This window comes from Coregonus lavaretus (assembly GCF_964263955.1).
Source record: "Coregonus lavaretus genome assembly, chromosome: 1".
Classification (NCBI taxonomy): domain Eukaryota; kingdom Metazoa; phylum Chordata; class Actinopteri; order Salmoniformes; family Salmonidae; genus Coregonus; species Coregonus lavaretus.
Genome location: NC_139988.1, coordinates 40,620,087 through 40,645,938, shown reverse-complemented (window position 1 = coordinate 40,645,938; position 25,852 = coordinate 40,620,087). Strand labels below are relative to the sequence as shown.

Below are 25,852 nucleotides of genomic sequence, written 5' to 3'. Positions count from 1 at the left end.
TGTTTTAATTTCTTGTTCCACATTTAGTGTCCACATGTTTGAATGTTTTTTGGATGGATCTGATGATGATTGGTGTGTTTGTAGCCTTTGCGGAGTTGCCAACAACCGGATGTTCTGGGTTTTAGGGATATAGCCTTTTTCAACCTAGCTTCCTTTTCTGCTGAAAACCGAATGTGGGAACCGAATTTCTCTTATGCCTGCTACGTTAGGTTAGTGTTTGTGTAACCTTCTCTATTTTTCCTCTGTGTGTTTACAGGTGTGTGGTGTGGCGGCATGTATCGTGGGGCATTCTGGGTAGCGTGCTAGCTTCCTGAAGATTGGCTGACAGCAGGAAAAGAGAACAGAGGAGAATAGGAGGAGAGGAGTGCCAGCATGGCTCTGCCTGACAAACACAAAGTGAAACGCCAACGACTAGACAGGATCTGTGAAGGTAAGAGACACTTCTCTTTTCCTAGCTACTTTCCCCCTTTTTCCTTCTCTGTCATACTGCTGAAATTGAATCACCCAGTAATGAGACAAAGGTGTTCTTAGCCTGAGGCATATCTGTTCCACTGGAAGAAGTATATTACATGGCCAAAAGTACATCTCATTCAACAATCATGGGCATTAATATGGAGTTGGTCCCCCCTTTGCTGCTGTAACAGCCTCCACTTGTCTGGGAAGGCTTTCCACTAGATGTTGGAACATTGATGTTCGATGGGGTTGAGGTCAGGGCTCTGTGCAGGCTGCAGGCCAGTCAAGTTCTTCCACAATGATCTCGACAAACTATTTATGTATGCACTGTCATGCTGAAACAGGAAAGGGCCTTCCCCAAACTGTTGCCACAAAGTTGGAAGCACAGAATCATCTAGAACGTCATTGTATGCTGTAGCATTAAGATTTCCCTTTACTGGAACTAAGGGGCCTAGCCCGAACCATGAAAAACAGCCCCAGACCATCATTCCTCTTCCACCAAGCGTTCTCCTGGCATCCGCCAAACCCAGATTTGTCCGTCGGACTGCCAGATGGTGAAGCGTGATTCATCACTCCAGAGAATGCGTTTCCACTGCTCCAGAGTCCAATGGCGGCGAGCTTTACACCACTCCAACCGACGCTTGGCATTGCGCATAGTGATCTTAGGCTTGTGTGCGGCTGCTCGGCCATGGAAACCCATTTCATGAAGCTCCCGACGAACAGTTATTGTGCTGACGTTGCTTCCAGAGGCAGTTTGGAACTTGGTAGTGAGTGTTGCAACCGAGGACAGACGATTTTTACGCGCTACGCGCTTCAGCACTTGGTGGTCCCGTTCTGTGAGCCTGTGTGGCCTACCATTTCGCGGCTGAGCCGTTGTTTCTCTTAGATGTTTTCACTTCACAATAACAGCACTTACAGTTGACCGGGGCAGGTTTAGCAGGGCAGAAATTTGGTGGCATCCTATGACAGTGCCACGTTGAAAGTCACTGAGCTCTTCAGTATGGTGCATTCTACTGCCAGTGTTTGTCTTTGGACATTGCATAGCTGTGTGCTCTATTTTATACACCTGTCAGCAACGGGTGTGGCAGAAATAGACGAATCCACTAATTTGAAGGGGTGTCCACATACTTTGGGCCATGTAGTGTATTTGCTGCAGTGTGCAGGGCATATAGGCCTAGTGGTTGAGAAGATCTCTCGCTCTCTCTCTCTTCCCCCACTCTCTCTCACACTACAAGTCGGTGAGAGAGATGGTTAGTCACAACAGGGCGTGACTGTGACGTTTATCTTTAGGAATGAGTTATCCAGGCCAATGGCAGAATTTCCCGGGAAAGCCAGAGGGAGTATCTGTTCCTAGGATAGTATTTGTGGGTGAGCGGGATTGGAAGGAAGCTTTGATACTTTTCCACCTCATGTGATAGGGATTTGTAGTACCTTCATAAGGGTTATTCAGGCTGGTGATTGGGTTACTATTGTTTAGCCTGGCTGAGCTTTTGGAGGAACATCCACACACACTCTCTCACTGACAGGAACCATTATTGGATATGTATACTGAAACAGCTATGTTATACATACACACCACTTCCACCCCCCCTTTACTGTACTGTAGCTTTCCAGAGCCTCAGCCTGCCATGCCCTGCTCAGCCCACATAATCTTTAACTGCCTTTTGTGTGTGTGTGTGGTGAGAGAGAGACCCTTGGGACCAACGGACCTGCCAGCCCTCCAAACCACAGCTTTGATGGTTGTCTTACAGGGCCTGGGAGAGTGGGTAAGGAGCCTCAGGCCTGGCTAAGGAGAGAGGGAGGGAGGGAAGCAAGGGGGAGAGAGGGGGTATAGGAGGTTGGAAGTGGGTTGGCGAGAGACTCTTAAAATCTAGTTTGATGTTTCCAGATTGCTGTTTGCTGCTGAGCTGAAGTAGGGAGTTTGTAATAAAGGGATTATGTGTGTCAGTGTGTGCATATCTGTGTGTGTTTGTGTGTGTATGAGAGCAAGAGAAAGAGAGGATGGATTTCTCTCAGCGCTCGGCTCTGACAGTCATTTTCTGTTTCATGAGAGGCACTGGGTGTGTATGAGCGAAGCACCGCCACAACTGGTAATATTTTACCACGAACACTGCAGCAGAAGCAAACTCTTTCTCCGCTACTCTTTCGTACACGCGTGAGGCTACAATACATCGAGTTTCCCAGGGAAGCTGTGAAACCAGCTGTAGCCTATTGCATGATTGTGTTTATGTGTCTGTTATTAAAGAAACAATGTGAAACAATTTTCTGTATGTTAACTGTTGCTAACTATGATTGTTTTCATGAGTCTATTAAATGTGTATTTTGACTCCTTTTTATTAAATCATGTATGGCTACAAATATTGTCATGGCCTAAAATAAATGTTTTTCATATGAGCAGAATATCGTAGCCTAGGCCTATATAAATTAGTTAATATGGGTATATAAAGTGTGGCGCCTTGAAAGTGCCTTGGCTACGTCATGTTTGTTTGTCTGAAAGGGTACACTACGGCTTTTTAAATGCCCCCACGAAACCTTCCCTGGAGATAGTTTGGAAGTGCCACTGAATGGGCATTTAACATGTTTGTAAAGGAATGCCGCTTCTGAAGCGGGACTGAAGTCCATCACTAGGCAACCAGAACTGTCAATTATCTTAAGCTGCCTGTCTGCAGACCACTCACTCCTAAGAAAAGTACTTTGAAGTTTGTTAAATACAATGACGTACCAATACATTTAGTAGAAAGAAAACACATCTATCTACCTTACCATAAAAAACAGCAGAAACACAACACAACAGCACATCAATCAGCAACGTTTATTGTTGTCAGGGAAACAATACCGAACATTCTATGCCAGACCAGAATTCTACTGTCTGAAAAGGTACAGACGGTTCTGATGCGACCCTTTTTTAAATTGTCTGGAAGTTTATCAATTGTCGCTATCGACCCGTTACAGTAACGCCGTGCTATGTATGAAAATTGGTCGGTTTCATCCTGGGTCTCCAGGCTTATCTCCTTCAGACCATTCATCACCTTTTGGATCCGAATCCGATCATTGTCCGGGTTATGGTTGTGTTCTCCAGATAACTTTGAGATAACCCCTTCAGTGAGGGTTATGCGACCTCAGCATTCGAAAGCATCATATTCGGTGCACTTCCAGGAGGACTTATTTGTGGTCTGTCGTTCTCGTTTGTAGGTGTAGCCTTCATGTGCCAGGATATTTTTTCTACACACAGAGAGGATACATTTGGGTTCCATTGCTTGCTCGGCTCCTCTGAGAATAATGAATGCTGAGGGAAGCAGTGTAAGATCTTTTTAAGCAGAATATTTGGATTATTTGCATATGAACGACTTGCAATTCGATTGCTGGACTATTGAAGCCATCCATACAGTGTTTTTAATTGAAATGTTGGCCTTTTACCAGATCAATTTTTATCTTAACTGATAGGTTCTGTATGCTATAACCTATAGATAATATTCTGCCCATATGAACACATTAATTTTAGGACATATAAAGAAAAGCTATGCATGATTTAATGAAAAGGATCAAACAGAAACAACATTGTATCACAGTCTTTAATAAAAAACTCAAACAGAAATAGGTTGTATAGCTGGCTTCACAGTTTCCCTGCCAAATAGGCCAATAAGAAAACTCGACGTATCTCGACGACGTTGAGTGCATGAGGGGGTCTGTGTGCGTTGTAGTACCTTCCACAAAAAGTTTTGCTCTACAAAAAGACACGTATGCATGTGTGAGTGTATGCTTATTCGTATGCGTGTGCTTGTGCATGGCGGGAAAGTCAAATGAAACCAGCACTACAGTACTATTTGAAAAGCTTATTTCATGCAATCCCATGCATTTTGTCATGTAATGGAGATTTTCTGTTGTAATTTTAAAGCACATTTCCTGCAATTCTACACATTTTGTCATGGGGTGCAGAGACAATTCAGCAGTTTTAAAGCTAATTTCCTACAATTCTACACATGTTGTCATGTCTTGTGTGTGTTCATGTGATATTTGAGTGACACAAACATTACAACAAAATCAATGGGATAAAAAACCTACTTAAAAAACATTAGCTGACGTAGGCATTTATGACATTCATGAAAAGTTATAAATAGCTCTCTAAGTTCTGCAATGACTGACATGACAAGAGGAAAACTGCTGATGCACTACCCAATTTCAAAATTGCACCTTGTGCATTTCACTATTACAACTTTCAGGAGTAAGTTGAAAGCCGGACTGAGTTCCTTAAAAAAAATACATAATGCATCTCTCTCCGCCAGTCAGAAATGAGAGCCACATGTGAATCCCTGGCCTGTCCAAGCCACTAACCCTCCACCCTGGGAAATGCTTTTCCAGCCTGTCTTTTACAGAAGCATAATGGTTTCAACTCACTTTATTGGTTGATATAATAAACATATATAACTGTGCTTTTGGTGTTTTGCTTCGTGGCCATTGGATGATTTGGCAAAGCAGTATTTCCTCTGTTTACAAACAATTAGGTCATTCTATCAGATACAGTATTCATACCCCTTGACTTATTCCACATTTTGTTGTGTTACAGCCTGAATTCAAAATGGATGACATAGATTTTTTTCTCACCCATCTACACACAATGCCCCATAATGACAAAGTGAAAACATGTTTTAGAATTTTTTGCACATTTATTGAAAATGAAATACAGAAATATCTAATTTACATAAGGATTCACACCCCTGAGTCAATATTTTGTAGAAGCACCTTTTGGCAGCGAATACAGCTGTGAGTCTTTCTGGGTAAGTCTCTAAGAGCTTTCCACCCCTGGATTGTGCAACATTGGCCCATTTTATTATTTTGAAAATTCTTCAAGCTCTGTCAAATTGGTTGTTGATCATTGCTAGACAACCATTTTCGGGTCTTGCCATACATTTTCAAGTAGATTTAAGTCACAACTGTAACTCGGCCACTCAGGAACATTCAATGTTAGCTTGGTAAGCAACTCCAGTGTATATTTGGCCTTGTGTTTTAAGTTATTGTCCTGCTGAAAGGTAAATTAATCTCCCAGTGTCTGGTGGAAAGCAGGCTGAACCAGGTTTCCTCTAGGATTTTGCTTGTGCTTAGCTCCATTCTGTTTTTTGTTTTTTTTATCCTGAAAAACTCCCCAGTCCTTAGCGATTACAAGCATACCCATAACAAGATGCAGCAACCACTATGCTTAAAAATATGGAGTGTGGTACTCCGTAATGTGTTGCATTGGATTTGACAGTATTACTTTAGTGCCTTGTTGCAGACAAGATGCATGTTTTGGAATATTTTTATTCTATATAGGCTTCCTTCTTTTCACTCTGTCAATTAGGTTAGTATTGTGGAGTAACTACAATGTTGTTGATCCATCCTCAGTTTTCTCCTGTCACAGCCATTAAACTCTGTAACTGTTTTAAAGTCACCATTGGCCTCATGGTGAAATCCCTGAGCGGTTTCCGTCCTCTCTGGCAACCGAGTTAGGAAGGATGCCTGTATCTTTGTAGTGACTGGGTGTCTACCAATAGGTGCCCTTCTTTGCAAAGCATTGGAAAACCTCCCTGGTCTTTGTGGTTGAATCTGTGTTTGAAATTCACTGCTCGACTGAGGGACCTTACAATTATCTGTATGTGTGGGGTACAGAGATGAGGTAGTCATTCAAAAATCATGTTAAACACTATTATTGTGCAACTTATTATGTGACTTGTTAAGCACATTTTTACTCCTGAACTTATTTAGACTTGCAATAAGGGGTTGAATACTTACTGAGACAAGACATTTCAGCCTTTCATTTTTTATTAATTTATAAAAATTACAAAAACGTAAGTCCACTTTGACATTATGGGGTATTGTGTGTAGGCCAGTGACAATAAAGCTAAATTGAATCCATTATAAATTCAGGCTGTAACACAACAATGTGGAAAAAGTCAAGCAGTGTGAATACCTTTTGAAGGCACTGTATAATGGGTCTGTTCTGCTGCACTGCAGCTCTGAATCTAACTGTGTGGTAAATTATGCTTATTCATGACCTTCACACATTGTGGATGGGTCAATCAGGTTTTTAACATGCGATGCAAAACCATGTGAAGTAGGCCGTGGGTCATACAGTACATGGCCTTTATGGACATGATGTTAATTAGTGATATAATGCAGTTCCGGTCTATTTGATAGACACATTTTGTGAGATCATATGAACCATCAAGTATATTTTTGTTACGAAATGCTTTAGACTATCATGGTATGTAAATAATTCCACACAACCATGCTTGCAAAGTACTTGAATGAGTAGTGCGTTCATCTCTAGAATAATGATGACATGGCCATTTTAAGAGACTGCATTTCCCTAGTCCAAGAGGATCATTTAAAATAATAATAATACATGGGACTTAAATGGCGCTTTTTAAGGACCCAAAGTCGCTTTACAATTTATATATTTTTAAGTCTAAATGAAACAGACTAAACAAGACATGAATAAAGAGAGGGGTGGGCTCAAAGAAGGGAAAGAGTGATGTATCAGTGTATGGGGAGGGTTGGGATTTACAGTAGATTTGAACCCGGTTTAGGGTAAGGGGTAGGTGCTGCTCAGTATGGTGAAGAGAGGAGTGTCTTATTAGTGTATTTCTTTGCTTGGATGTATGTGGGGAACAAATCTGAAGCAAGAAATGTTCTGTGCACACACATTTTATTTCCTTCATTAGAACAAGCTTGACAAGGTAAACAAACCAGCTGCTTGAATCTATTACCAGAACCATTACCATGAAAGTTACAGAATTGACCTTTAACCCCTTACACTCGTGGGAATTGGCCTATATGGGTAGGGCTAAATTGAAATGTTTCTTACAGAATAAATATGGAAAGCATATGCATAACCATGGCAGCAATTTAAAAGGACAGTTTGGAGATTATAATAATAATTGAAAACATTTCTATAGTGCTTTTCATAACGATCTCAAAGTGCTTCAAAAGCAAAAAACAAACAAGCAGTACATCATGAGTAGCCTAACTATAGATAGGCCAACCAATAGAGGGCAAGTCTTTGAGTGCATGCATCCTTCAAAGATGGAGAGGGACAGTTCATGGCTTGATCAGAGGAAGGTGGTCAAGGAGATGGTTGATGAAGTGTCTGGTGACAATCATGTAGAGGACTAGTCTGGGAACCAGCCTGAGTCATGTAGCTACTGGACTTCTCCTCCTTCACAATGTATGACACCCACTTGGATGATGCCTCAGCAGCTCTGGGCGCTATAAAGCTCACCACACACAGTTCAGAGTAGTAGCCAGTCGTCCTCATTACGAGCCCTCTGCCTCAGCACCTCATTCCTTTATTGCATCTCCCATTCCTCTCAAGCTTCAGGTGAAACAAAAAAGCTGGTACAGTGTCAAGATGCATCATTCGAACAAAAACGATTAGCCAGCTAGATAGCTAGCCAAGCCAAAAAGAGTTGACCTGCGAGTTCATCTGCAAATCTGTGGGTCAGAACCACCAGACATATGCAATAAAACTCAATGTTATCAAAAACAAAACAGCTGATATAAAAATAAAAAAATAATAAAAAAAAACACTTACAAATATTTAAATATGTAGCTACATATTTAAAGGAGCTCTCTGCTTAGGCTGCTACTAGGGCGCCATGGCAACTACAGAATATGAAAAAGTGATTAGACTAAAGGTGAGGACACAGCAGTTCACCTGATTTGTATGTGCATTTTACATTTACTGTACTTTTTGTCACATTTGTTGATAATGAAATCTGAAAATACACTGGATACATTCAGTAACATGATAAGAATATTATTGGAAATTTGGGGTAGTTGCAACATAAGACAAATTACTGGTGTTTCCAAGTTGCCACACACCTCTCCAAAATGTGCACAGTTCCTAGGTAATTTCAATGCACTTTTATGACTGAGTCTTCAACTATAAGGTGCTTTTTTGAGCTCTCCTAGCTGTGCCGTTGAGGAACTCGAGCAAGGAAAACAGCCCTACACAATTACTGTTGTTGTTTATACAATCCAAAAAATGGTCCATTATATATCGCAATCTGGGTCAGGTGGGCATAGCTTGAAAGGTTGTTGTATTGCCAACATGACTAGCTGTACTGAACAAAAATATAAGTGCAACATGTAAAGTGTTGATCCCATGTTTCATGAGCTGAAATGAAAGATCCCAGCAATTTTCCATATGCACAAAAAGCTTATTTCTCTAAAATGTTGTGCACAAATGTCTTTACATTCCTGTTAGTGAGTATTTCTCCTTTGCCAAGATAATCCATCCACCTGGCAGGTGTGCATATCAAGAAGCTGATTAAACAGCATGGTCATTACACAGGTGTACCTTGTGCTGGGGTCAATAAAAGGCCACTCTAAAATGTGCAGTTTTGTCACACAACACAATGCCACAGATGTCTCAAGTTTTGAGGGAGCATGCAATTGGCATGCTGACAGCAGGAATATCCACCAGAGCTGTTGCCAGAGAATGTAATGTTAATTTCTCTACCATAAGCCACCTCCAACGTCGTTATAGAGAATTTGGCAGTACATCCAACCGGCCTCACAACCGCAGACCACGTGTAACCCTGCCAGCCCAGGACTTCAACATCTGGCTTCTTCACCTGTGGGATCGTCTGAGACCAGCCACCTGGACAGCTGATGAAACTGAGGAGTATTTATGTCTGTAATAAAGCCCTTATGTGGAAAAAATAATAATCATTTTGCTCAGTACAATCGTTGAAATTGTTGCATGTTGTTTATATTTTTGTTCAGTATAAATTATAAAATACGATCTTACAGTGTTAAGCTTTCATAAGGCAATTCAGAGAAGCAGATACACATTTTGAGACGCATAGAATTAAGTCATGAGTGCATTCAGAAGCGTGGTCCGCAGCCAATTTTCTTCACAATAAAACAAACAGGCTCATTCTGTTCAGGACAACCCAGAGTATAACGCCATGTCATCTTGTAACTGTACATCAAACATAATGATTATGAACGTTGACACTGTATATTACATGATATGCAAATGTGAAGTGCACATTTGGACTCACGGGTGTTTGGTTTATCTCATCTTTCAAAATACATTGAGTCCTCGTAATTTACAACATTTCCCTCACTCAGACAACAAACAATTTGCTAAAGTTGCCCAATTAGTGGGAGGGATGGGGGCAACTTCTTGTCGCGCTTGGTGCTCATATTCAGAACGGCTGTCAGTCAAAACCCATACAGAGCTGTGAAGCGGAGACCCTGAGCTCTGACGTCATGTATAGCATGTTACTGTACAGCCACTGCGTTCCAATTTAGGCGCTTATCAGTGTCCAAATCTGCCATTTTCAACCCGTATGCGGGTACGAGTATAAAGTGTTAATGAGGAGATGGTTAGAAATGTTAGTTGTCATCTGCGTATGACAAGTGACTGCATCATCCTATTCTTGGCCCAGCTGCAGCGGCTTGTTGCCCGACCTCGCCCTCTACCCCACCTTCCCCAACACTTGAGCGCCCCCTCCCTCGCCCCCTTGTCTCGTCTGTCTTCCCCATCTGTGTACCCAGCATGCTCTGGCTTTGCTACTTCTATGGCTGCTGGGTAGCACTCCAGAACATAGTGCCACAATATTTAGTCAGACCTAAGTGACGTTGTAGGCTGAAGGGGTGAAGGTGAGGGCAGAGGGGGGTGGGTGAGGAGGTGAGGGTGATGGTACAAACTAGTTGGTGAATGTGGTTCTTTTCAAATACTTGTACATGAAAAGAATCACCACAAATGTTTTGTTTCAAAACCTCTTAACAATGTTAGTGGGTCACTTAAAACATTTACTACCAATTTGCAGCAACTGCCTGGGTAATGCATGGCATTACATTTACACCAGATGTTAAACCATTAATTGGCTATTGCAGTGGAGAGGTGAGGGGTATTTGTGCCAACAGCCATGATAACATTTTTAGAGAGATAGAGAAAAGGAGAGATTTATCCTTATGTATTCTTCCCTAATAGAGGAGCCTTCTACCCAGACTGTAAGCACAGCCTAAACCCCTGATACTTCCAACCCCCTGCTCCTGGCATCCAGTCAGGCTATGAACTCATCTCAACCAACAATCTTTGGGTTTGCCCCCCCCCCCCCCAGGATCCCAGCCAAGCCCCACAGCCCCTTTATGGGCTTATGGAGACAGTCATGGAGGACTGTATGTTGGGGGAGTAGGAGGAAAACTCATCTGGGGTCCATAATCTCACAAAACCCAGGGTAGGATGACCATAGTTTAAGTGGCCAGGCTGGAAGAAAGCTGAGGTGTGTGTGTGTGTGTGTGTGTGTGCGCACACATTCTACAGTATTTGTGGGAGCTAGCTTGTATGTGTGGTAGTGCTCAAGACTTGGAAATTAGTTCTCGGAAAGACAAATCTACTGCAAAGAGAAAACAGTAGGCTGTTTTAAAAGAGCTGTGTCTGGGCTGGAAGGAGGAGGGACTAATGGGAGATTGTGACCGTGGATAGATGAGCATTGTGGGATGCAGGATCTGACAGTTGGAACAGGGCTGACTCAGAGGAAATCATTACCATCAGGTTTAGTTTCTGTTTCTTTTCCGTTTCAAGCTGCCCCCCTCTGAGCACTGTAGGAATCTTGGAGAGATGTTGTTGAAACATACCATAGTAACTAACATGATATGACTTTAGCTAAGACCAACCACAATTAGCATGAGTATCCACATGCTCTGTTACAATCTGATCAATCTCCATTGGATTCAGTCACAAGGCAGTCACAGTATTGCTATCAGAGTCGCATAGCAACATACAATGCATTGAGGTCAATCCGTCCTGTGTAATTGAATCCCTCTTCTATCTCTCCCTTACAGCCCCAGCTCATGCATATGTCAATGTGTGTTTAACATTATAATCATGCAATGAGTGAACCGATATAGATGAATATTAACATGCTGACTACACCAGGCGTGCATGTTGATTTTGTCCATCCGCACCAGACGCGATCAGGACACCAGGTTGAAATATCATAACTAACTCTGAACCAACTATATTAATTTGGAGACAGGTGGAAACACATGGAACATTCATGGAAATGTAACTAGCTAGCTTGACGTTGCTAACTAATTTGTCCTGGGATATAAACATTGGGTTCTTATTTTACCTGAAATGCACAAGGTCCTTTTTTTCCTGGATCTTTGTAGAATTTGTACCAATTTTGAGTCACACAAAATCGTGTTTTCTCTACTCTGACAATTAATCCACAGATAAAAGGGGAAACTTAGTTTCTAGTAATCTCTCCTTCTTCAGTCGTCTTCTTCTTCTTCCTTTATTTGGTGGTTGGCAACCAACTTTAAGGCGCATTACCACCACCAACTGGACTGGAGTGTGGCCCGCAGTTCAGCTTTCAATCACCCATGTGTGTATATGCTCCTAAAAACCAATGAGGAGATGGGAGAGGCAGGACTTGCAGCACGTCAAAAATAGAACCAAGTTCTATTTTAAGCGCCTGGCTACGCAGACACTCATTGACTCGCGTGAGCAGTTTGGATTAAATGATTGAAAAACATATATGTGTATATTTATTTTGCAACGCTCACACATGTTATGCTAGCCAAGCCACAGTTGAATAGGAAGACCTATATTGTTCAAGTGGCAGAACAATGAGAATAGCAGTTACAATACCAAGGTGTACCAAGACATATTGTGCTACCTCCACGTATGTGGTGACAGGTATTTCTGCTTTGTATAGATTTTTTTTTTTCACCTTCCACTTGTAACGTATAATACTGGGTTTGTACAAGTGGCTCACTTTTGTGTCTTCTCTCACATAATGGTGTATGTGCCTCCACAAGTATGTGCATTTGAATGTCACACTGTGTTTTAAAGGGAGAGTTCACAAAAATATAATAATTACATTTTGTTTTCTTTAGCCTGTAAGCAGTCTATGTACAAGGTATGACAGCAATCCATGCTTTGGTTTTGTTTACCTGGCTACTGTTTCAAATGCAGAGTGACTTACAGTTAGCATTTCAGTTACTTACAGCATACTGAAATCGAATCGATTTGTAGATCGAACCAATGTAATTTTGTAATTTGGGTGACGACCTACACAACTTGGGACTCAACACCACACCAGCCTCGGACCTGGCCCAGAATAGGACAGCGTGGAGATCCATTTGTCGAGGTGCTATGCTCCAAGGAGCGTGCAAAGATGAGTGAGTGAACGATCCCATTGATGTCCTGTGTATACTCAGGCGTATAGGGATACTTCATCCTTGGTTTGTCGACAGAATCTTTGCCTCGTGTTACTGTATGATTTGATCTACAAACCCAGAACACACATACTCTATATAGAACTGTTTCACCCTGACTGTTTGATAAAGATGTGTAGTCTAGGCTAACACACTCTTGGGAACCAGATCACAGAAGGAAATCAATCAAAGAGGGGAATAGCTCTGTTTAGGTTATCCCAGATGGAGTTGAAAAACGGGTTGTTGTACACAGTCTACGTGAGTGTGTGTTGGTGGCAGGACAAGGGCTTCCGGTGACCAATATTATTGTTAGTTTTTTGCAAAGAGAACTTAATCCTATTCCCACAAGGCATATGCTACGTAGGGTTGCTGTATTATAGATAACTATGTGTGCATGCTTCTACGTATGTGCATGACTTTTGGTTTCCCCAAAGTCCCCAAAGACTTAATTAGTTTACTTTTCACCCTGCTATTCATTCAAGCATGAAACTGAATTGAGAAACTCTCGCTCTCATTTTAATATCAGTGCCCCCAGCTGCCTTCTGTCTCTCGCTCTCTCTTCCATCCATTTCCCTCTCTCTCTATCTCACTTGCCTTATTTCCTTCTGTCAACTATGGTTTCCTGGAACTATATAGTATAAAAACACAAAGGGAAAACGTCAGTTGGTCTGAAGTCAATTCCACTATCAATGATAATGCCCCTTTTCCTCTCAACCCATAATGCAACAGCAGTGGGCGCTTTAGCATTTCCTCTGACATCTTGTCCAGTGTAATTGCTTCTCTTCCTAATTACGCAACACTGATTAAAGAACGATAGCACGATCCACCACTGCAATCCAGCAGCCAATCTGGATCTTCACGATGGTCTAAAAACCGAATGCAGGGTAAACCCTAGTTTGTCAACGTGGTGGGATATTTGAAGGGTCCCCTAGCTGTCATAGCAACAGAAAACATGAGGCCCCAGCACTGATCCCAGGACAGGGTTAATGAAAATGGAGGCGTCCTCTCCGCCTTAACATCTGTTCTCATGCATTAGTTAACAGGAGCAACAGGGATCAAGTGTCAGATGGCCAGGCAGGTAGGTAGGCCTAAGAATGATGTGCCAAAGGGGGACTGGGAGGATAGGAAGGATTCACAGAGGGTTTTAGGGATTGCTTAGGGAAGTGCGTGTGTAGTGACAAAAAGTGCATTCTCCCCCCAGGTCTCTCTGACAAGGGGCAACATCCAGATTAGAGCTTCGCTTGGTAAAGGGGATCAACAAGGCTTTGGGTGAAGTGCTGTGGTAACAGCAGGTAGACAGAATGTGGTTGGAACAAATGGCTTTAGTCCAACAATTGTACATTTTAAATTGTTGCTTTGAGGACAAGCCTTGCTTTTGTCAGTTTCTTTCACGCTTATTATTTGTAAAGGGTGGCAGGTTCTAATAATGTTTTCAAAGTGTGTATGTTTTTAGCAGTCAGTTTCCCATGGCCCCCTGTGGGTTCTGTGTCTCAGAGTCCCAGTCGTCTCGTGACATTTAACAGGTCGTCTCAGTGAGGGGGGAGAGTGTGACAGGAGTTTCATAGCGGTTGCGTGGTCACTCTGTCAGCGTCGGCCCAGGCAACGGATTAGTGTCCAATCAGAGTGGATATGATGTTTCCTGACAGCACATGAGACTTAGCAGGGAGATCTGTATTCATTTCAATCACCCGCCTGCCTGCCTTCCCCTCCCTGAGGACTACTAGCGGTGTAGTGTAAATCTCTCCTGCTCAATGAACGAGACCCAGCCGGCCCTGCAACTCGTTGACAACAAAATCAAGTGATCAGACCCAGGTAAGTGTCCCGGGCCACGGATTTAGATGGAGGTGTGCCCTCGTGTAAATGGACAGAATCCTCAGAGATACTTTTTATTTGGTTCACGTAACATCACGATGGGCAGCAGAATTAAGCAGTCTTTATTTAGACTGTAATCCCTCAGCAATCGCCGGAGTGAGTAAAATGTCCCAGAGTAGGGGAAGGATAAACCCTACTGGATTAGTACAAGCCCCTGCCTACTACCCCATCCCATCCCCTCCAATATTCCCTCCTTTCAAGTTTTTTTCCTCTCACCGCATCGGGTAGCCTACATGGTTGGTGGCCAGCACAAGCACGGACCCTGTCATTGTGGTTCAATGGAGTAGTTGGGGCTGCCTTTGCAACATTTGCACAGTGTGGTGTCCTCTTTACCTTCTCACAACCAGCAACAATATTTCCATAAATTAATTATTCAAGGATTGCCTGTCAAGGGGGAGCCACTGAATAGAAAGGACTTCAGGAGAGCCAAAAAAATTACAGCTGGATATCAGGTGAAACGATATACCCCACTGCTTCATCTCTTTTTGCTCCTCCTCCTCTGTCCTCCCTCCCTCCTTTCCACTCTTTTGATGTAAATTGTAACTGAAGACTTGAAAGAAAACACCAACTACTCCCTGCTTTTTTTTTTTCCCTGTGTAAAGCTGTCTTCAGTTTTTTTCTCTCCAAATGCTCGTCGCCAGCAAGCAGTTGAGGATCGGTCGTTCCCACAGTTGGGACACCCTGGGAGGGAATGAGGGTCAGTGGGCCGGGGGAGAAAATGTTTACGACCAACAAGGCAGGATAGCGGGCCGACGAAACTCGCTGTCTTACGGGGGAGAAGGAGGAGGTTACTACGAGCCTACCCCTGGGATGTGTCCTCCGGACCTGGATCTGAAACGAGACACCTACTCCTACCAGGACTCTTTGTACAGCCAGCAGGGCTACGCTACTGATCCCTGGGGAATGAGAAAGGGCTCAGTCCCTGAGCTAAACCACTACGACTGTCCACCAATGCCTCACAGTCACAGAGGATCCATCGTCTCCCAGGACTATTATCCCCATGACCCTGCTATGGTTCCCCGACCACCAGAGGACCCCCTGGGCTTCTACCGGGTGGAGCAGCAGCCTCAGCAGCAGCCTCACCCGCTCAACAGATCCCCGTCCCACTACGGGATGAACCCAGTGGGATGGCCACCATGGGACCAGGGACATGGAGGGAGGCCCGGACCTCCGGGTCCTTCATCTGCTTCTCCGCTTCCTCCTCCCCCTCCTCCGCCAACTGCCCATGGCATTAACCAGGTTTACAGTCAGCCTGCAGCTGTAGCTGCTACCGCTGCTGCCAAGATGATGCCAGATGGCCAACACTCTCCTGCTCACTACGGGATGGAACAACCCTCTTCACCTCGTTACGCATCTGAGCCACCCCCTCTAGCCGGCCAGCCGGTCTACACTGACGTCAACGGCCATCCCCTGGTCCCTCGGCGGCAGCAGCCTGCAGCCACCTGCCTGGTGGTGGACCCTAACACTCAGGGGCTGGATGGGAGCATGCAGCAGCGAGGTATGATGATAAGGCAGGAGTGCACTTTGCCCTACAGCGTTCAACAACAAGTTCCGCAGCCCAACATGCAGGTCTACAACCCCAACCCTCCTCTCTCCTCCCCTGTTCCTGCACCTGCTCCTGCCCCTCTTCCTCTCCCACCAGCCCCTGTAGCCCTCCCCCCTCCACCTCCTACAGCCAACCAGACGCCTGCAGCCTCAGTGGATCCCAAGAGGAACGCTGACCCAGAGTTCCTGGCTCTGCTTCGTAATGAGGGTCTCTCAGAGAGTACCATCTCCTCACTTATCCAGCAGGGCTTTGACACAACAGGCATGCTGGCAGTCATGGAGGAGAATGACGTGCGCTCTGTGGCTCCCAACCTAGGGCAGGCGCGGGTGCTGTCACGGTTAGCCATCAGCGTCAAGAGGCCCTTAGAGCCCCCTCCCACGCCCCAGCAACAGGACCCCATGCGGGGCCGCTCCAACAGCTTCAGCCACCGCTCTGACATGTACCTCCAGCAGCAGCAGCACCAGCAGGCCATGGGCATGGACCCCCGGCTGATGCCACCACAGACCCCTGGTGCCATGCAGACCATCTCCCCCACGATAGCCGAGGCCATGGCCAGGAGGCCCAACAGTGCTCCCTCTCAGCACCTTCTAGAAACCACACAGGGCTACCCAGGACCTCGTACACCAGGGACCTACAATGGCGCCATGGTCCCTGTCCAGTCCCGGCCCATGTCTGCATTCTCCCAACACCCGGGTGTCCCCATGCCGCCGGGCATGCAGATGATGGCTGCCATGCCCCAGCAGATGCAAGCCATGCAACAACAGCAAATGCCAGTGTCCATGCCTGCCCAGCCGTCACCTCAGCAGGCCCCGAAGGCATACTCCACCAACTACACAGTGCCTATGGAGCTGATGAAACGGGGCCGCAGCCTGCAACCCATGTCACCCATGCACAGCGCCCACCCCAACCCTCAGATGATACGCAAGGCTGGGGGCACCCCGTCCGATGGAGCCATGATGCCCGTGGGTACCACCATGCAGAACCAGAGTGCTATGGCCACCAACCAGAAGCTTAGCCGCCGTACCGGCCCACCTGTCATCGTCTCCACCATGGCATCACCAGATACAAGTAAAGCATACTTTTATCCCCTCGTCCATTCCCTCCTCTTCCTCCTCTCTCCTAGTCCTCCTGTATAGAATGTATCTTGGCTGTAGTGTATTTGTTGGCTACTGAAGGAGTATGGTTACTGAAGGAGTATGGTTTCTCTTGGGTTATATAAACATTTTTGTAGTTATAGATTTTTTCTATTTGAAATGAAAGCTCTGCTTAGATAACCATTCACTCCGCACTGTAAGACAATGATTAGGTATTGTGATTGTGCAATAAAATGTATTCTTCTTTTATACCCTTCCTTGTCAGGAATAACCCCTTTCTCAAATAACGATTGAATATTTAAGGCTATGAAACTTATGCTGTGCTCTTAAACCAAGTGCCCAAAAAGGGCCATTTATATGGTGTTTTGAGATACTTTTTCGGTAGATTGGGATGAATTTATCTCTTTGCTGCTTTCACATCATTTCAATCTACCTTTTGGCTGTGTGGAGCTATGCTTGTTGTTAACCTGTGTATGTGTCTTTGTATTGTATTGACAATGGATAAACATCTCAACTTAAGACTACCATATCTTCTGTGAATGGCTTTAGTTACAGTATATACATATTCTAGATAATGTTTTTTTTTTTTGGTGACTGGCTTAATGGCCTAAAAGGATAACTTTTTAACAATGTCAGCCTTTAATCCTCCCCATGCCCTAGATATTTATAGTCAGCTGTTGTCCCTGTTGAAAAGCTCTGAGTAGGCCTACCTACCTCTTTCTGAATTAAGTGTTTTAGACACTCATGTGTACTGTCAATCATCTTTGAGATGCATGCTGTTCTCTGTATTGTTTTTTTTGCCACACATAATGGTTGTGATGACCAAGATGGAGGTTTGGAGTGGGGCAAGGACAGTGTGATGTGGTAGGGTGTGAGCTGTCATCTGAGGTAACGCTGCTTTTAAAGCAGAAACAGCCTGTCAGTAGCTGTCTTTGTCCAACCAATCTGGGTGGCCAGTATTCCATGGTCACTGTTAAACGTGGGAGACAGTGGGAGAATTGGAGCCATGAGTTTGTGTGCCTGCGTGCGTTGCATTGTTTGTGTGTGTGTGGGAGAGAGAAAGAGAGAGAGAGAGAGCTGTTTTTGCTGTATTCCCTGCCCGTCACCTCATCTGTAGGCATTTGAAGCTTGTCCACACAGAGCAAAGGCATAATTGTCCACACAGAGCATAATCTTCAGGGCTGGTGGCCTGGTGGGAAGGGTTAGTGGTTGCAGCATCATTCTGCTTATAGTGCATTGGAGTAGCCTGGAGCAGTAGGTTGGGTGTAGTGTTGCATACACTGTTATTTTCTCTGTTCAGGTGCAGCAGTGACCGTTGTAGGGAATGAAAAGGAATTATGTGGAAAATGTTGAAATGAACTATATTGTTTACTGTAGCTCTCTAATAATGTTGTCGCTACATAAATGTGGAAGATGTGCACTAGCTATGATTTCAACAAGTCTGATTCATCATCAAAGTTGTTCAATAAAAAATGCATATGAAGAGAGAGCTGCTGCTATTGGACAGCATCCATCGGGTTGGACGGCATCCTAGCTGTGCTGCTGAAATCAAATTAATGTGATGATCAGCAAATGTGTCTTTTCTCTGAGTAACTGTAATGAGAAGCGAAAGGGGTTTAATCCTTTAGATCCTCGTTTTACAATACTGCTAATCCACAGATCCACTCCATAATTTCTGGACTAGGCTGGCATCTTTGGATTCCCCAGTACTAGAGCTACAGTTGAAGTCGGATGTTTACATAAATTTAGGTTGGAGTCATTAAAACTTGTTTTTCAACCACTCCACAAATTTCTTGTTAACAAACTATAGTTTTGGCAAGTCGGTTAGGACATCTACTTTGTGCATGACACATGTAATTTTTCCAACAATTGTTTACAGACAGATTATTTCACTTATTATTCACTGTATCACAATTCCAGTGGGTCAGAAGTTTACATACACTAAGTTGACTGTGCCTTTAAACAGCTTGGAAAATTCCAGAAAATTATGTCATTTCTTTAGAAGCTTCTGATAGGCTAATTGACATCATTTGAGTCAATTGGAGGTGTACCTGTGGATGTATTTCAAGGCCTACCTTCAAATTCAGTGTCTCTTTGCTTGACATCATGGGAAAATCAAAAGAAATCAGCCAAGACCTCAGAAAAAATATTGTAGACCTCCACAAGTCTGGTTCATCCTTGGGAGCAAACGCCTGAAGGTACCACGTTCATCTGTACAAACAATAGTAAGCAAGTATAAACACCATGGGACCACAGAGCTGTCATACCGCTCAGGAAGGAGACACGTTCTGTCTCCTAGAGATTAACTTACTTTGGTGCGGAAAGTGCAAATCAATCCCAGAACAACAGCAAAGGACCTTGTGAAGATGCTGGAGGAAACAGGTACAAAAGTATCTATATCCACAGTAAAACGAGTCATATATCGACATAATCTGAAAGGCCGCTCAGCAAGGAAGAAGCCACTTCTCCAAAACCGCCATAAAAAAGCCAGACTACGGTTTGTAACTGCACATGGGGACAAAGATTGTACTTTTTTTTAGAAATGTCCTCTGGTCTGATGAAACAAAAATATAACTGTTTGGCCATAATGACCATCGTTATGTTTGGAGGAAAAAGGGGGTTGCTTGCAACCCGAAGAACACCATCCCAACCGTGAAGCACGGGGGTGGCAGCATCATGCTTGGGGGGTGCTTTGCTGCAGGAGGGACTGGTGCACTTCACAAAATAGATGGCATCATGAGGAAGGAAAATTATGTGGATATATTGAAGCAACATTACATTTACATTTACGTCATTTAGCAGACGCTCTTATCCAGAGCGACTTACAAATAGGTGCATTCACCTTATAGCCAGTGGGATAACCACTTTACAATGTTTTTTTTTGTTTTTTTTTGGGGGGGGGGGGGGTGGGTTGGGGTAAGGGGGGGGTAGAAGGATTACTTTATCCTATCCCAGGTATTCCTTAAAGAGGTGGGGTTTCAAATGTCTCCGGAAGGTGGTGAGTGACTCCGCTGTCCTGGCATCGTGAGGGAGCTTGTTCCACCATTGGGGTGCCAGAGCAGCGAACAGTTTTGACTGGGCTGAGCGGGAACTATGCTTCCGCAGAGGTAGGGGAGCCAGCAGGCCAGAGGTGGATGAACGCAATGCCCTCGTTTGGGTGTAGGGACTGATCAGAGCCTGAAGGTACGGAGGTGCCGTTCCCCTCACAGCTCCGTAGGCAAGCACCATGGTCTTGTAGCAGATGCGAGCTTCAACTGGAAGCCAGTGGAGTGTGCGGAGGAGCGGGGTGAAGTGAGAGAACTTGGGAAGGTTGAACACCAGACGGGCTGCGGCATTCTGGATGAGTTGTAGGGGTTTAATGGCACAGGCAGGGAGCCCAGCCAACAGCGAGTTGCAGTAATCCAGACGGGAGATGACAAGTGCCTGGATTAGGACCTGTGCCGCTTCCTGTGTAAGGCAGGGTCGTACTCTCCGAATGTTGTAGAGCATGAACCTACAGGATCGGGTCACCGCCTTGATGTTAGCGGAGAACGACAGGGTGTTGTCCAGGGTCACGCCAAGGCTCTTCGCACTCTGGGAGGAGGACACAACGGAGTTGTCAACCGTGATGGCGAGATCATGGAACAGGCAGTCCTTCCCCGGGAGGAAGAGCAGCTCCGTCTTGCCAAGGTTCAGCTTGAGGTGGTGATCCGTCATCCATACTGATATGTCTGCCAGACATGCAGAGATGCGATTCGCCACCTGGTTATCAGAAGGGGGAAAGGAGAAGATTAGTTGTGTGTCGTCAGCGTAGCAATGATAGGAGAGGCCATGTGAGGATATGACAGAGCCAAGTGACTTGGTGTATAGCGAGAATAGGAGAGGGCCTAGAACTGAGCCCTGGGGGACACCAGTGGTGAGAGCACGTGGTGCGGAGACAGCTTCTCGCCACGCCACTTGGTAGGAGCGACCGGTCAGGTAGGACGCAATCCAAGAGTGAGCCGCGCCGGAGATGCCCAGCTCGGAGAGGGTGGAGAGGAGGATCTGATTTTTCACAGTATCAAAGGCAGCAGACAGGTCTAGAAGGACAAGAGCAGAGGAGAGAGAGTTAGCTTTAGCAGTGCGGAGAGCCTCCGTGACACAGAGAAGAGCAGTCTCAGTTGAATGACCAGTCTTGAAACCTGACTGGTTTGGATCAAGAAGGTCATTCTGAGAGAGATAGCAAGAGAGTTGGCTAAAGACGGCACGCTCAATAGTTTTGGAGAGAAAAGAAAGAAGGGATACTGGTCTGTAGTTGTTGACATCAGAGGGATCGAGTGTTGGTTTTTTGAGAAGGGGTGCAACTCTCGCTCTCTTGAAGACGGAAGGGACATAGCCAGCGGTCAAGGATGAGTTGATCAGCGAGGTGAGGTAAGGGAGAAGGTCACCGGAGATGGTCTGGAGAAGAGAGGAGGGGATAGGGTCAAGCGGGCAGGTTGTTGGGCGGCCTGCCGTCACAAGTCGCAAGATTTTATCTGGAGAGAAAGGGGAGAAAGAAGTCAAAGCATAGGGTAGGGCAGTGTGAGCAGGACCAGCAGTGTCATTTGACTTAACAAACGAGGATCGGATGTCGTCAACCTTCTTTTCAAAATGGTTGACGAAGTCATCCACAGGGGGGGGGGGGGGGATTCAGCAGGGAGGAGAATGTGGCAAAGAGCTTCCTAGGGTTAGAGGCAGATGCTTGGAATTTAGAGTGGTAGAAAGTGGCCTTAGCAGCAGAAACAGATGAAGAAAATGTAGAGAGGAGGGAGTGAAAAGATGCCAGGTCCGCAGGGAGTCTAGTTTTCTTCCATTTCCGCTCAGCTGCCCGTAGCTCTGTTCTGTGAGCTCGCAATGAGTCATCAAGCCACGGAGCTGGAGGGGAGGACCGAGCCGGCCGGGAGGATAGGGGACATAGAGAGTCAAAGGATGCAGAACGGGAGGAGAGGAGGGTTGAGGAGGCAGAATCAGGAGATTGGAGGGAGAAGGATTGAGCAGAGGGAAGAGATGATAGGATGGAAGAGGAGAGAGTAGCGGGAGAGAGAGAGCGAAGGTTGCGATGGCGCATTACCATCTGTGTAGGGGCAGAGTGAGTAGTGTTGGAGGAGAGGGAGAGAGAAAAGGATACAAAGTAGTGGTCGGAGACATGGAGGGGAGTTGCAGTGAGATTAGTAGAACAACAGCATCTAGTAAAGATGAGGTCAAGCGTATTGCCTGCCTTGTGAGTACGGGGGGACGGGGAGAGGGTGAGGTCAAAAGAGGAGAGGAGTGGAAAGAAGGAGGCAGAGAGAAATGAGTCAAATGTAGACGTAGGGAGGTTGAAATCCCCCAGAACTGTGAGGGGTGAGCCATCCTCAGGAAAGGAACTTATCAAGGCGTCAAGCTCATTGATGAACTCTCCATGGGAACCTGGAGGGTGATAGATGATAAGGATATTAAGCTTAAATGGGCTAGTGACTGTGACAGCATGGAATTCAAATGAGGAGATAGACAGATGGGTCAGGGGAAAAATTGAGAATGTCCACTTGGGAGAGATGAGGATTCCTGTGCCACCACCCCGCTGACCAGATGCTCTCGGGGTATGCGAGAACACATGGTCAGACGAGGAGAGAGCAGTAGGAGTAGCAGTGTTTTCAGTGGTAATCCATGTTTCCGTCAGCGCCAAGAAGTCGAGGGACTGGAGGGTAGCATAGGCTGAGATGAACTCTGCCTTGTTGGCAGCAGAACGGCAGTTCCAGAGGCTGCCTGAGACCTGGAACTCCACGTGGGTGGTGCGTGCAGGGACCACCAGGTTAGAGAGGCAGCAGCCACGCGGTGTGAGGCGTTTGTGTAGCCTGTGCGGAGAGGAGAGAACAGGGATAGGCAGAGGCATAGTTGACAGGCTGCAGCAGATGGCTACAATAATGCAGAGGAGATCGGAATGAAATGAACTAAACATCTGGGAAAGGAGAGAGCGGGGCCTCCCTCACCACAACTCCCAAATATAACTCTCCCAACTTCCACCTCAGAAACTATAATTGTTCTAAACTACAGCGGTTCAATGTTTTCTAGGAATAGACTAATTTAGTTTATTCAGCTAGCTAACTAGGTGCAGTATTATTCCGTGAAAATCGTCCGGGCACCTAGTCATAAGACGCCAGAGCCAGCTAGCATGCCGGACTCCAACAACACGGTTTAGCGCCAATACTCGGCCACAACAAACCACCAGTGTATCAACACGCAAGCAGATCGTTCGTGTCCGTGTCTAACGTTGTGGGTTAGTCCCGACAGCTTGAGCGAGTCCGTCGTCAACTTATTCAGCCAGTTAGTTTGCTAGAATAGTTAGCAAACTAGCTAGCCATTGCTTTCAGACAAAGATGAACACCTCCTTTCACGGCACGAACACACAGAGAGCCAAACTAACGTTAACTAGTCACCCATGTCCTGAATTCCTTGAACGACTCGGGCTATCAATATGAAAAAAAAAAAACACAAATGTAGGTTATGACTTACCCCTAGCAGCTACTGTTAGCTAGCCAAGTGCAAAGCTAGCCACTGAATTGACTCAGCCAGTTCGCGTCTGTTCGCTCGGTTGTTCCAGCTATTGTTTACTAGTAGCTATCCAGGTAGCAACAAGCTAGCTAAATTTCAAGCACAGTAGCCACTTGCTACCTAACGTTAACGGTTCAGACAATGAGGTTAGAAAACAGCTGAATGGTAGGCAATTATTGTATGTAATTATTGTAGGCAGCCAGCTGGCGTAATTACAGGCACTCTCAGGCGTGAAACAACTATACCGTTGCTAATAGCTACTCGCCAGCTAGTCCAGGTGGTGGGTTAGCTAGCTAGCTTCGTGCTACACCGGGCACAGCCGAATACAATACTAACCTACAATAATTACATACAACAACCCACGATAACTACCTACAATACCTAACTACAATCTAAATACATAGTTTAAGCCTTACTCGACAAAGCCCAAGCTGTGTATAAAGCCAAGTTTACCCGACGCCAAGCTTACCCGACGTAACATCTCAAGACATCAGAAAAAAAGCTTGGTCGCAAATGGGTCTTCCAAATGGACAATGACCCCAAGCATACTTCCAAAGTTGTGGCAAAATGGCTTAAGGACAACAAAGTCAAGGTATTGGAGTGGCCATCACAAAGCCCTGACCTTAATCCTATAGAACATTTGAGGGCAGAACTGAAAAAGTGTGTGCGAGCAAGGAGGCCTACAAACCTGGGAATGTGATGAAAGAAATAAAAGCTGAAATAAATAATTCTCTCTACTATTATTCTGACATTTCACATTCTTAAAATAAAGTGGTGATCCTAACTGACCTAAGAAAGGGAATTTTTACTAGGATTAAATGTCAGGAATTGTGAACAACTGAGATTACATTTATTTGGATATGGTGTATGTAAACTTCCGACTTCAACTGTATAACCATGGGCTCCGACAGCTCCCCTACAGATTGAGAACAAATTGATTCATGAAGTCTGTCTAGTCTCATGAAAAAAAAGATGGTACTTCTGTTTATGTCCAAAGGACCCTTTCTCTTTAGCTATCTTTCTCTGCTGTAAAAAATATGCAGCCATGACACTAGCTCACCCTAGTTCGCTTTTGCAGACAAGGGTTTCCTCATGTTAAACACACACTCAGTACAACAAAATCATGTGCATGTGGCTGACATTTGTTGCTTAGGTAATTTCATCTGTTAATGGACACCCACAAAGCGCCTCTGAAAGCATATTCCTTAATTATGTGTTGCTAGGCAACAGGGGTTTGGTCGTAATCACAAAGATTATCTTCTCTTTTAAGGAGCGGGGGAAAGGTTTCACTGGAGTGGGGACTGGTGGAAATGGCTCAGAATTAGCATTTTATGCCAATGTGTTGAAAAAAGGGTGCTTGAGTTAATACTGTGAGAAAGAGGAAAGTCATAATTATGAGATTTTTGTCACCTCGTACTGAAATATGACCACAGAACAGTAATGGCGTTTGCCCTTTTTGAGAGCGGGAGGTAATACATTTTGCATTGTAGAAATTGTCAGGGTCAACCGTTATTTTGGTTGCATAGAGTATGTCTGAGTATAATTTCTGACATTTGACAACATGATATAGGGAATATCTCAACCATTTGAGCTGGTAGAGCACGGCGCTTGTAACGCCAAGGTAGTGGGTTCGATCCCCGGGACCACCCATACACAAAAATGTATGCACGCGTGACTGTAAGTCGCTTTGGATAAAAGCGTCTGCTAAATGGCATATTATATTATTATTATTATATTCCTCTATACCATCTTCATAATCCATAATAAGTAAGCCTATATAAATATTTAGGTATGATATGCCAATAGCCTCAATATGTTCATTAGTAACACCTAGGGCTACACGATTTGGACAAAATATCTCATTGCGATTTTATGGCAATACATTCTAATTGCGATTATGAAAAGTGATTTTCAGACACTTGGGTGAAAAATTGGTAATTCAATCAGACATGGTTAAAACAAGTGTCAGGGTAGAGAACATCACTTCTAAAATGAGATCATATGAATTAATACATACTGCGCTAACTGAATACAAAACCAAATTGAACAAATATTTTCCAACATTGTTATACATCAAATCAAATTACATTACATTACATTTTAGTCATTTAGCAGACGCTCTTATCCAGAGCGACTTACAGTT

General features: G+C 44.8%; 1 protein-coding gene across 1 annotated transcript in view; it reads left to right on the top strand.

Moving 5' to 3' along the window:
- Positions 1-283: 283 nt before the first annotated feature.
- LOC311131418 (C-terminal-binding protein 2-like) overlaps positions 284-25,852 on the top strand; it is a 63,084-nt gene continuing 37,515 nt past the window's right edge. The window contains 1 exon segment of the mRNA XM_084164392.1: positions 284-430. Within this exon segment, the coding sequence (XP_084020518.1) occupies positions 373-430 (58 nt within the window). The 5' untranslated portion in view covers positions 284-372.